The following is a 13,869-nucleotide window of genomic DNA, read 5'->3' on the forward strand; positions in this document are numbered from 1 at the left end:
ATCTACTTTCATTTCTCTTGATTGAATTTCCAGAGTGGAATGGCTTGGCAATAAGGTAGATATATGTTTATACCTGAAACATGTATATATCTGCATATGAACATGTATATATGTATATATTTTAGGAAAGTAGCAAACTCTTCTAAAATGACAACCATTTTATATTTCTGCCAAGTAGGTATGAGTATTGTAGTTGCTTCACATCTTCCCAACACTTGGTATGGTCAGTCTTTTAAACATTAGACATTCTACTGTATATTTAGTGGTACTTCATTGTAGGTTAATCTTGCATTCAAATAATGATTAACAACTTTTCATAGGCCAACTGTATCTCTTACTTGTTAAAGCATTTGTCCAAATCATTTATCTGCCCATGTTTTCTTGAGTTGTGTGTGTATTCTGCAAATATACATTATTTGCAAATATATTTTTCTTTGTGTGTAGCCTGTCTTGTCAATATTTTAACAGTATCTTTCAAAGAGCAGAAATTCTTAATTTTAAGGGAGTCCAATTTATCAATTTATATCCTTGTGGATCATGCTTTGGAGTCATGTCTAAGAAAGTTTTGACTAATACAAGATCATAAACATTTTCTTCTACCTTCATCTACAATATGTATAGTTTTAAGGTTTTATATTTACGTCTATGATCCATGTTGAGTCAATTACTATATATATATATGGTGGGAGAGGCATGGATCAAGTTATTTTTTATTTTTATCTTTTGCATATGTATATTCAGTTGTTCCACCACCGTTTGTCAAAAACATTCTTTCTCCAGTGAATCTCCCACTTTCATCAAAAATCAATTGATCATATATGTGTCGATCTATTTAGGGATACTCTATTCTGTTTCATCAATGTAATGGTCTACTTTGATGCCAATAGCACACTCTTTTAATAACTATAGTTTTATAATTAGCCTGAGGCCAGGCAAAATAGTTCTTCCAGCTTTGTTCTTCTTTAACAAAATTATTTTGCCTATTTTAGATCCTTTGCATTTCTGTATGAATTTTTAAATCAACTTGATAATTTCTATTAAAAAAACCTGCCAGGGTTTTGATTGAGATTGCATTTAAATATATGGAGGAGAAGGGCCCCTGGGTGTCTCAGGTGTTTAGGTGTCTGACTTCAGTTCAGCCATATCTCTTGGTCCATGGGTTCAAGCACCACATGGGGTTCTCTGCTATCAGCTCAGAGCCCCCTTCACATCCCCTGTTCCCCTCTCTCTCTCTGCCCCTCCTCCTCTCTCTGCTCCTCCCCCATGCAGGCACTTTCTCTCTCTCAAAAATAAATAAACATTAAAAACAAATAACAAATATATGGAGGAGAATGGACATCATGATGATATTGAGTCTTCTAATCTATGAACACAGTATATCCTAGCATCTATTTAGTTTTTTAATTTCATTTAGCAATGTTTTGTAGTTTTCAGTGCAGAAGTCATACACATATTTTGTCTGATTTATCCTTAAATATGTCATACCTTTGATGTTACTGTAAATGGTGTTTTTAAATTTTAATTTCCAAAATTGCTTGTTGCCAGTATATAAGAATACAACCAATATATGTATATTGATCTCAAGTCCTCAAACTTGCTAAACTCATTTATTAGTTCTAGAAACTTCTTGTATATTTCATAGGATTTTCTACATAGCAATCATGTTATCTGAAAATAAAGATAGTTTAACTTCTTCAGTTCATATCTAGATGTCTTTTCTTTCTTTTCCTTTTCTTGTTACACTGGCTAAAAGTTCCAATGCAATGCTGAATAGAGCGGAGTGGACAACTTGGTTTTTTTCCTCATGTTTCTTGTGCTTGGAAGTTTTTGAATTTCTTGGATCCGTGGGTTATAGTTTTCACAAAATTTGGAAATTTTTCAGCTATCATTTCTTCCAATATTTGTTTGTTCCCTGTGTCTTCCTTCAGAGACTCTGATTACTCACAAAACAGGCATTATAAAATTTCTCATATCTTACTGATAGACTGTTCTCTGAGAAAATAGGCAACAACCTCTTTGACCTTGGCCATGGCAACTTCTTACTTGACACGTCTCTGAAGGCAAGGGAAATAAAAGCAAAAATGAACCATTGGGACCTCATCAATATAAAAAGCTCCTGTACAGCAAAGGAAACAATCGACAAACTAAAAGGCAACCAACAAAAATGGGAGAAGATATTTGCAAATGACATATCATATAAAGGGTTAGTATCAAAAATCTATAAAGAACTTATCAAAATCAACACCCAAGAAAAATAAATAATCCAGTGAAGAAATGGGCAGAAGAAATAAATAGACACTTTCCGAAAGAAGACAGCCAATGGCTAACAGACACATGAGAAGATGCTGAACATTGCTCATGATAAGGGAAATACAAATCAAAACCACACTGAGATAACCACCTCACACCAGTCAAAGTAACAACTCAGGAAACAACAGATGTTGGTAAGGATGTGGAGTAAGGGGAACCCTCTTGCACTGTTGGTGGGAATGCAAACTGGTGCAGCTACTCTGGAAAACAATGTGTAGATTCTTCAAAAAATTAAAAATAGAATTACCCTACAATCCAGCAATAGGACTACTAGGAATTTATCCAAAGGGTACAGGAGTGCTGATTCATAGGGGCACATGTACCCCAATGTTTATAGCAGCACTACCAACCATAGCCAAATTATGGAAAGAGCCCAAAATATATACCATACAAGGTGTGTGTGTGTGTATATATATATATATATATATATATATATATATATATACACACACACACATATATATACATACACACACACATACATACAATGGAGTATCACTCAGCAATCAAAAAGAATGAAATCTTGCCATTTGCAACAACATGGATGGAACTGGAGGGTATTATGCTAAGTGAAATAAGCCAGTCAGAGAAAGACAGATATCATATGCTTTCACTCATATGTGGAATTTTAGAAACTTAACAGAAGACCATGAGGGAAGAAAAAAAAAGTTACAAACAGAGAGGAAGGCAAACCATAAGAGACACTTAAATACAGAGAACAAACTGAGGGTTGATGGGGGGGAATGGGTGACGGGCATTGAGGAGGGCACTTGTTGGGATGAGCCAACAAGTATTTGGGTATTTTATGCAATTGGGTATTTTATGCAACTGGGTATTTTATGCAAGTGATGAATCACAGGAATCTACTCCTGAAGCCAAGAGAACACTGTATACACCTGTATACACTGTATGTTAGCTAACTTAACAATAAATTATACCTAATTTTTTTTCTTTCTGGCTTTCATTGTAAATAGTTTGTATTGCTATCTGCTCAAGATCACTAATATATTCTTCAACAATGTCTAATCTTCCACTAGTCACAGCATATTTTTCATTTCATATACTGCAGTTTTCATCATCTAGAAATTTGATTTGAGTCTTTTTCTATCTTCCAAGTCTATATTTAACACGTTCCATCTTTTCTTTAGCTTCTTGAATATATGGAATACAATTATAACAACTGTTTTAATGTCGTGTGCATTAATTCTATATTTTATGTCATTTCTGGGGCAGTTACAATTGATTGACTTTATTATAACGGTGGACAATGTCAGCTGAAGCATCTCTGGTTCCATGGTCAGTGGTTTGGACTTGTCATTATCACTAGAAGATGATTCTTGGTTTGTCTCCAGTTTACAGCACTGATTCTGCCCCAGAAATCTTGTTATCCACTTCACATACAACACCACATCAAATTTGGAATTGCTTTGGGCTTGTGTGACCCTCCTTAGAAACCATATGTTTAGCACCCTAATAGCACAGCTAGTTTGCTATGATGCTATGTTGCCAGCATACTGTCTCCGTCTCCCTTCTGCCTAGGTTTCTTAATTAATATTACCTACTCCTCCACTGAGGTATTTACTACCACACATGGCACTCATTAGCAATTTCTTGATTGGGTTTTGACCTATACACAGTGTCACCTTGTGGCTAAGAGTGGGTTATAGTGTCTGACTGCCTGAGTTTGCATTCTTCTCCAACCAGTTAGTAGGCATGACCTTGAGTAAGTGATTAACTACTCTGTACTTCATTTTCCTCATCTGTAATAATAACAATAATGATAGCTACCTTATCCAGTTGTAATTAGGATTAAATGTGACAATAAAATATAAAGGAATTAGAATAGTGTCTGGTTCAGAATTTGTTGTTGTTAGAATAAGAGGTAAGCTAAGATTTACACCAGGGAATCTGACCCTGTAGACCACATAACACTTAACTTTTATGTGATATTCTAATAACCTTCTGGACAATCTGCTCTGTCTATTAAAGAAAATATCCCTTCTTATTTGTGGTTGGGTTGGTGTCTTTGGTGCCTAAGTATCCCAGTTCTGGTTTCAGCCCAAAGCACATTTTATCCACCCAAAAGTAGTTGGATAATAGTTTTCTAAGTCCTGAAGCACAGTAGGACTTGTTTTTGTCAATTCTAGGTGAAACTGAAAGACAAATGAGCAAGAAAAAAAAAGTTTCTAGGAAATAATATTTCTATACTGTTGGTTCCTCATTCCTAATTTTTTCTAAATCTGTTTTCATTTTGATTTTTACTTTCCCAAGTCAGCAAAAACAAACAAAAAGGAGACTTGAGGCCTTACAAATCAGCAATTTCTGTCCCCTCAATTTTCTTTCACAGTTCAATATTTCATATTCTGAAGATTTAGAAAAGGTTAAGAATACACACAGAACATTAAATATTTAAATTAACAACCAATATGGATATAAAGAAATGAGTTCCAATAATTATAGAGTAGAACGGCAGCTTGTCTACAACATGGATACATGTTGAACGCCAACATTTCGCTTTTGAAAATACCTAAGAAATGCTACCAAACTAAGTAGCATACATTTGCAAGCTTATTTTACATAGGAAATTAATACTGATATTATGAACACAAATTTAAACACCTAATGAATATTCCATCTAAGCTGGAAGGCATCATGATTTGACTGCTCAGAAATCTTGAAATTAACATTCATTATTTTGAGCCAAATAGTTCATAAGCATTACCTTTTCTGTAGGATTAATTTGTACCCTTCTAGTGATGTTCCCTCGGCAGGCTTGACTCTGATTGGGTGACCAATAGCCAGGCAGCCCTGTGTTATCGCCCGGCTCAGGATCATTCCAGTCTTCCAATGAATAGAAAGGGGGGAGAAAGGTCTAAATAAGTTAAAAGAACCAGAAAATTCAACAATGTGTCACAACTAGTGAGGTCATTATGCCTGGATAAGCCCGGATATTAACAGTTGCTGAAAGTGAAACACTACCCACAAGTTAGCAGTCAGCGAGCCCTGCTCAGAATCAGTGATCTTCTGTCCAACAAGGGTGGCATTTTACAGTTCAGCGCAAAATAAAACAGACCTTGATATCTTCATTTGTCCTTTTTTTCTGTGCATATTTCACAGGGCAGCAATTTGGGGTCCATCATGTGTCACTTGTTATAGTTATGACTACAGAGCTTATGTGAAATATGTATGCACAGAAAAAAAGAGCAGTGAACTGAAAAGATTGAAACAAATCCTTAACCTTTGTATGAATTTAAAGTTTTACTCTGGGTCTAAATACCATGGGTTAAACATTTTTAGGTGGTTTGTGAACTACTTTTGCTTTAAATGTTAAGATACTCTGAATAGTAAATTAAGAATATTGTTTAAATGGCCATTTGACAATTTTCTGATTTGAGAATCAACAACACATTTTATTTCATTTTTTTTCAATATATGAAATTTATTGTCAAATTGGTTTCTATACAACACCCAGTGCTCATCCCAAAAGGTGCCCTCCTCAATACCCATCACCCACTCTCCCCTCCCTCCCACCCCCCCCATCAACCCTCAGTTTGTTCTCAGTTTTTAAGAGTCTCTTATGCTTTGGCTCTCTCCCACTCTAACTTCTTTTTTTTTTTCCTTCCCCTCCCCCATGGGTTTCTGTTAAGTTTCTCAGGATCCACATAGGAGTGAAAACATATGGTATCTGTCTTTCTCTGTATGGCTTATTTTACTTAGCATCACACTCTCCAGTTCCATCCACGTTGCTACAAAGGGCCATATTTCATTCTTTCTCATTGCCACGTAGTACTCCATTGTGTATATAAACCACAATTTCTTTATCCATTCATCAGTTGATGGACATTTAGGCTCTTCCCATAATTTGGCTATTGTTGAGAGTGCTGCTATAAACATTGGGGTACAAGTGCCCCTATGCATCAGCACTCCTGCATCCCTTGGGTAAATTCCTAGCAGTGCTATTGCTGGGTCATAGGGTAGGTCTATTTTTAATTTTTTGAGGAACCTCCACACTGTTTTCCAGAGTGGCTGCACCAGTTTGCATTCCCACCAACAGTGCAAGAGGGTTCCCATTTCTCCACATCCTCTCCAGCATCTATAGTCTCCTGATTTGTTCATTTTGGCCACTCTGACTGGCGTGAAGTGATATCTGAGTGTGGTTTTGATTTATATTTCCCTGATGAGGAGTGACGTCAACAACACATTTTAAATGAGTGACAACCACTAAGGGTTTCTGGCATGCAAAATTGTCCATCCTAACAGGTAAAAATACATATTTTGGAAAAAGGGAGAGACCATCAATCTAAAAAGATTTTCAAACTTGTTTTATATTTAGCATGTAACTTTTATTTCTCATGGTTTTGCTGTGTGGTAAAAAAAAAAAACAGATGATAACTTGGGAAAAGTATTCTTTAAAATTTTGGTTTTAGTAATCACTGGATTGAATCCTCATTTGAACATGTTTGTCTATATTGAAAGAAACCTGCTTTGGATGGGGAAAAAGAAACATTTGTTAAGCACTTTCTGTATACCAGACACTACGCTTGAACTTCACACATGCTTTCTTATTAATCATCATAGCAACTGTGCAAGATAGATAAGACTATTTTAATAGAGAAGGAAACAGTGGTTCCGTGCAGCTAAGTAACTTTCTCAAGGTCTCATGAATAAAAAGGATTCTAATTCCAATCTATCTAACTCCAAAATCCATACTCTTTTTAGTAAGCATTTCAATTATTTTTGAGGAAATTTTAGACAAGTACAGGTTTTTTGCTATCATAAAATTCTATAAACAGAATACCATGGAATTACAGAATCTGAGGTCTAGAAAAGAACTTTCCATATCAACTGGTCAAACTCTTTTCAGATAAGACTGAAGCCCAGATACAGTTGTGACTTACCTGAGGTCACACAAGTGTTCAGTGGCAATGCTAAAACCAAAACACTTCCATAAATTGATCAAATATAGACCACCATTCTCTATTACAGCAAAAAGGCATACGTTTTGAAGTCAGACAGACCAAGAATCTTTCCTCTGCTACTTACTAGTCTTAGTTTATTCAGCTGTGTAATGTATGAGATTAAATAAGATAATAGATACATAGAAGATGCCTAACATATAGCAGATGTTTAACAAAATGGCAAATATTGTTATTAAACCTGAAGCAAAATACAACTTAAAAAGGGGTTTCCAAGTTGGAAGTAGATTGAGGAAATATCTCATCTAATCTCATTCTGCCTTGATATATGAAATGAATATTTCTTGGTTCCTTTGTATCTTAATTGCTCTAAACATTTGTTTTTAGGTCTCAGAGAATCAAAAATTAACATTAAGAGCAATCCCAAATTTCATTTGAGAAAATTGTTTCAATCCGCCCCCCCCCCGACTCCAACACAGTAGCAGCAAGCTTGCCTGAGTGACTCTGCACCCATAGAAGTGCTAAGAAAAGGCCAAAATAATCTATAGTGAGGGGGCAAAAGAAGACAAAAGAAGGGTAGATACAAGCTGCACCATCTCTTTATGGGCATAAATATTTGATGGCAATTACAAAACATATTTCAATAGTAAGAGGAGAGGGGAGGGCAGTTACATGTTCTCAATTTAAATCAGATCCAGTAATAGTAAAGTTAAAAAATTAAATAGTGTCAATACATAGGTATAAAATGTGTTAGTCATTGTTCACATTTTACACTCAGGGATTTCTCTGAAAATTATCCTTATGAAGATCATACACTATCATTATACAGTGCTAATCCACCAGGCTCCATGAAGCTCAGCAATGTAGATGAAGGAGTGGAACTAAATGACATCACACAAATCTCATAAAAATGGTGAGTCTGTGGACTATACATAAGCTCTAAGCTGAGTTTAAATACACTCTGCATATGAACTAACCACCACATCTGAAAGTGGATTGAATGCCCACATGGGGATCTACAGAAGCCCTCTGCACCAGACACACCAAGGGCAGAGAGGTAGCATTCATAACAGTCAACAATTTATCATGCTTTCACTTGCATGCTTATGTGCATGAAGGCACCAGGATCTAGAGACGCACTGTGATCAGGGAGCATGGGAAGTCACTCAGCGAGAGCAGACACTTCTGGGTACCTTCGTGATCAGCCAAACACTAGCTGCAGGCCACAGGGTTGATGGAGCCATCTGACTTCCACTGCTTACTTCCCTGCTTGAGGAGCTCCGCTTTCTGATGGAAACAGAGGCATGAAGGACAATATTGGGATCCGCCTATACCATGAAAAGAAGTATGCATTGTTAAACTCACAGTCTGAAAGTTCACCCTCTTCAACACACTCACCCAAAATGGGTTATCCTAAGACATTATGTTTCTGATTGAGAAGGTCTCTTTGGAAACAATAGTGGTCAATTCCATTTAATTCAATTCAATTAATATTTGTTGTGCATCAGCTCTGATATGCAAGGCACTAGACTGTGTGGTGTGGGATAGATACAGTATTTTTCCTGCCCTAGAGAAACTTGTAACAGAAGAGTCAATCACACACACACACACACACACACACACGCAGAAACAATGGATTGCAGAATGGGGACATCAAAGGAGAGCAGTTAAAAGGCTCCACAATTTCCTTAGAATAAAGGGATATGAGTTGAGAATTTAGTGATAGTTGTGAGGATGGATAGGAGGGGACCAACTGGTAACACACAGTATCTGTGCTTCCCATATTTGTTATCAGATTACATACATCAAACATATGGTATACCTTCTAGCATTTCTCACCCAGACTTGATTGTAAAATTAACAGACATTCACATCACCTGTATATCACTAAATATTTAGTAAACTTTCCACTAACTTATATGATCACTTTTCCTGAGTAATCATACTAAATTTTTAAGTACCAATATTTGTTTGTATAGGATTATGGGAATATGTCAGTTTTGCTTTAAGCCAAATAAATGATGGTGCTTCAGTAACAATTTAAGTTATTTTCTAATACTAGAAAGCATATTCTGAATCTGTGCTAATACCAGATATTTGTTGAGTAGCAACTGATTCTTAAAAATACAAAAATTAAATGATAATTTAAAAGGTGATATTTACAAATGCAATCAGGCGATAGCAAAAGGGTATAGCTAATATATTTGACAATTATTCTATAATGGAAGATAGTTACTCCTCAAGAGAATAAAATGTCTTCTGAGTCCCATAAGTGAAAATAAAATTTTAAAAATACAGCAACCACACGACGTAACCAGATTTGACTTGCAGCTCTTTGATTGTGTATTCCCCAGTTAGCCAGTAGTGGCTGGATTCTGGAGGGGAATCCCCCACAGTTTCTGAACAATGATAAACTATATTCTACTAATCCACCCGCCACAGGACTCAGCATTTAAAGTAGCACTCTTACTCAACCTCCTAACTCCAAGTTGCCATCACACTCCAAACTCTCCTCTGCAACTGGGAAGAAGATTGTTTTGACTGGAATTAGTCAGACAGAAGAACCGTACTGCCAACTGCTTCTTTGTACAGCACCTGCTGCCAGCGCCTAAATTCTTGTTATCTCCACAACATGGTTTAATCTTTTAACAGTTGGCTTATTGGTGAAGAGCGAAGGGGTCCTTTGTGTCTGTCTTGGGTTGGCACCTAGTATTAACACCATGCTGTTCTTCGAGAGATATTTTGCTGGACAGTTCCCAAGTGATTCTACATAGACCAGACACAGCCAGACCCACTCACTCAGCTTCATTACCTGTTATTAAAAGAAAAAAATCTTGCCAAGAGTGGGGTTCTGATACGTTTAAAATTGACAATAGCCATTAAATTTCAATTTGTGACTTCACCTTCTTTTCTCTTTTTAGTTTAATTGGATAGTTTAGCTTTAGACCGGACATTTATGAAGGTGGGGAAAATAAAAACTGAAAACTGCAATTCATAAAAGTGCTCTGACAACCTGCAACATGGTATACATGTGTGTGCTTGCACATACACACGTATGCATATAACAGCATTTATGTTGAGACTGTTTTCTAAATACATACCATCACATAGGTCATTAGGAAACCGCTTCTTTGTTTTGAATCTCTGTCTCTCTTGCCATAGATAGATAGATAGACAGATAGATAGATAGATGTATCTCCCTCTAAATGACCATTATCATTTTGGTTGTCTGAATAAACTGTGCTGATATGGAAGCTGCCAGTGATTTAAAAAATGATGCATGCATTTTCTGGGCCAATTAAAACTTCTTGTTTACTTTTCTTTTTCCAAATCACTAGTGAAGGTGGAGTAGCCTTCAATGTTCCTGTGAAAATTCAAAATAATAAGAGAACCACTTATGGTCTTACTTATAGATCTACTGAGGAATAAGATGTAAGACAATGAAATTTTTCTTGAAAAGAGAAGCTCTTTATTCTGAACAAATTGTTTTCTTTGCTACATAGAAATTTTATAAAATTTTTCATTTTTGATAGTGAATTTAGGGCCAAATTAAAAAAATGATACACAAATTAAAATCACAACTATAAGAAATGCTATAACATCTCTTTCCTCACGTTCCTGATGTTCATTCTTACTGCTTTCATTCTCTAAAACTATAGCTGATCAATACACCCACCTCAAAGGCCAAGAACTGGAGAAGTCTAAAGGCAGAAAATATAAGTGAGTACATAATTATGCAATCAAACATGTAAGATGTAAATATGCAGTCCTCCAATAGCTTCCAAATATTGGTCTAAAAATAAGGAAGGGATTCAGGATTTTATTAAAGTTCACTGTCTTATTCTAATGGCAACCAGTTCAAAATTAAAAATAAAATTTTGTATTTTCCTCAGTATCAATTATTTGTAGAAAACATTATTTTTCAAGGACTTGCTCTGCAAAGAAATAGGACAGTAAAAAAAGTGTTCATTTTTTCCCCCAGCCTCCTTGTGACATATAGAATAATTTATTCTGTTAGCATCCATGACTGCTGATTCATAAGTTGTAAGTTTATAACTTGTAACTAGTACGCCACAATTCTAAATTCATAATTTGGCCTTGTTCTCACTATTTCCCCCAAAAGTTGCCACTAATGTCCTACTGAAGTCTGATTATACCAAAAGGCTAGGATCAAAATATGTTTCCTTTCCATTTTGGCGGAATATATTACCTGCCAAATACTGGAGTCCATTTTTTCTGCTATTTTTTCCCACATTCAGGTATTACTAAAACTATTCCTCTCATGAAATGTTTTGTTTTTTCTTTTATATTAACTACCATGAAGTTTAAATCTCATCCAGTGCATGGAAATATTCAATATTATTGCCCTTAAACTGAAGCAATATAAAAATGTTGCCAATTTAGGTAACAATAGAGAACTGTTGAAAGATGTATTTGCCAAACTGTCAATTTGTGGTAGATTCCAAATCTTTTGAAATGGATGAAAGAGCAACAGGTTGTAATTGTCAGGGTTATATCTATCTCCCACATTACTAATAGGGATTATATGTTCCAAATTTTTCTCTGTAGGAAAGGTTTTACTTGTCAATAAGAGATTTAAAAGAACAGTGAGGGGTTGGGCACTGGTATCTCTTTCTCAAGCCAATTTTAAAACGTATGCATCAAGAATATCGGCTTTTGCCTCCCTCTCTCTACCCCTGTTGTAATCCTCTTAGTGTCTTCTTTACCACAATGAGCATCAAGATTCTACAATAAAAGGTCCTATGGATATCTATCACCTCTGCTAGAATCCCTCTTTAAAAGTGCTCCATTTCAGGTTATTAAATTACTATTTCCAATGCACTGATCACCTCTCTGTATATAATTGGAGATGCTTTTCTGAAAGGATTGTAAGATTTCATAGCTAAGGGAGGGCCATTTTTCTTTGAAAGCTTCTTTTTTACTAGCCAGTTTATCAAATTGTTGCTTTCTTATACTACTATTTTGGTTGGACTAAAATTTTATTCAAAACCAATTTCTTCTTCTAAAAATATGATAGTGTACAAACTTTTATTTAAGATGAGTTGTCTCTTTTTCACTGAATCATTAAAAACAGCTAATAATGACGAAATAAGTGGATTGTTATTCTCTCATTTTTCAACATTATAAAATATAGTTATCTTTTCAAGTCCTACACTGGCATAAAATCAAAAAAAAAGAAGCTTCCTCTGAGTTCTTTTCCTCTGATAGCTCTTTGATATTCTTTTCTTTTTCTTTTTTTTTTTTTTTCAGATTTGAGCTGGTTTCTGTTGAATGAGTTAATTAACCAGTGAATTCAATTCCATCTAGCTAACTCTGAACATCTAGATATTGCAGTAATGACAAGGATGACCAGGATGCCCTTTGCCCTTGAGAAAGATCTATTCCAGCAGGGAGGATAAAAATAAAGGACCTCTTGAGTTATTCCTAACACAACATTAAATCAGATCTTGCCTGTGTTTGAATATTTCCAATGGCTCCTTGCTTGCTACAGAACAATATCCAGAATCTCTAACAATGAATTTAAGACCCTTCATGATCTGATTAGATTCTCAGTGGAATCTAGCATTCTTCCTTTTCTTCCCCAATGTGACCTGATATGTGTTCATATCATACTTGGAGCACTAGTTGACTTTGAACCATGCAAAAAAATGCTTGATAGGAACAGCATCAAGTTCAAACTCATTATGAGTGGCATAGAATGGATGCAACAAGGATGTGAGTCCAGAAACATCATATCTAGTATGGAGATGAAGGTCAGTAAAGAAAGATTTCATGAAATAGGCACAAATCAGGTAAGACTAGAATGATAGGCAGAATTTCAGGAAGCCTTTAAAGAATGCCAGCTATATGTCAGACACTGTGTTAGAAAATGGCATAAGGATGTTAAAGAAGGCTGGTGGGTAGTGACAAAGAAAGAGAGGTTGAATTCCAGGGATCCACATGGGCCTAATAACAGAAATCGTGCAGTACTTTCAGAAAACAACAAATGAACAATCAGGCTTGGATAACACATGAGGAACATATTAGCAAATATTGAGCCTTGAAAGATAGATGTAGCTAAATTTTAAAAATCATTCATCAAAAATGTATTGTGCACCTGCCCTACATTCAAAATCTGTCCTAGAATTCACAAATACAAAGATGAGTGAGACATAATGTCTGTGCCCAAAGAATTCTCAATTTAGTGTAAGAGAAAGGAATAAAAACAAATGACTATACCAAAACACAACTCTAAGGACAAAAAGGAAGTTCAATAATATGAGGTTCATTCTTTCTGGAGGACCTGAGAAAACTTCTTGGAAGAAGAGGGAGTTGAATAAAGCCTTAAAAAGCAAGGAATGGTAATGGTGCAGTGGTGGGGGGACGTATATCCGAGGCAAACAACACATGCCATGGTACAAGAGTACCAAAGTGAGAAACATGTTATGGGGCACAATATATTAGCTCTAACTGTAGTTTCGGGTACAAAGATCAAGAAGAGAAGATTGAAGAGAAGATTGGGAAGGCAAGTTGAGAGTAGAGGTGGATTAGAGGAGATCCATGGAGATCAATGAAGGCCTGATAAGGATTTGGAATTTCAGTAGGCAACTGCCAGGGATACAAGTTTTTTGAACAGGAAATA

At 35.7% G+C, this 13,869-nt stretch overlaps 1 protein-coding gene across 2 annotated transcripts in view; it reads right to left on the reverse strand.

Moving 5' to 3' along the window:
* The window catches only part of DCDC1 (doublecortin domain containing 1), a 484,783-nt gene that overhangs the window by 212,009 nt on the left and 258,905 nt on the right, over nucleotides 1–13,869 (reverse strand). For both annotated transcript variants that reach the window (XM_058688531.1, XM_058688532.1), the window contains 2 exons: nucleotides 8,420–8,554; nucleotides 5,033–5,151 (listed from right to left, as the gene is read on the reverse strand). In XM_058688531.1, the coding sequence (XP_058544514.1) occupies nucleotides 5,033–5,151; nucleotides 8,420–8,554 (254 nt within the window). The remainder of the gene's footprint in view (nucleotides 1–5,032; nucleotides 5,152–8,419; nucleotides 8,555–13,869) is intronic.

Source organism: Neofelis nebulosa, chromosome 10 (assembly GCF_028018385.1).
Source record: "Neofelis nebulosa isolate mNeoNeb1 chromosome 10, mNeoNeb1.pri, whole genome shotgun sequence".
NCBI lineage: Eukaryota > Metazoa > Chordata > Mammalia > Carnivora > Felidae > Neofelis > Neofelis nebulosa.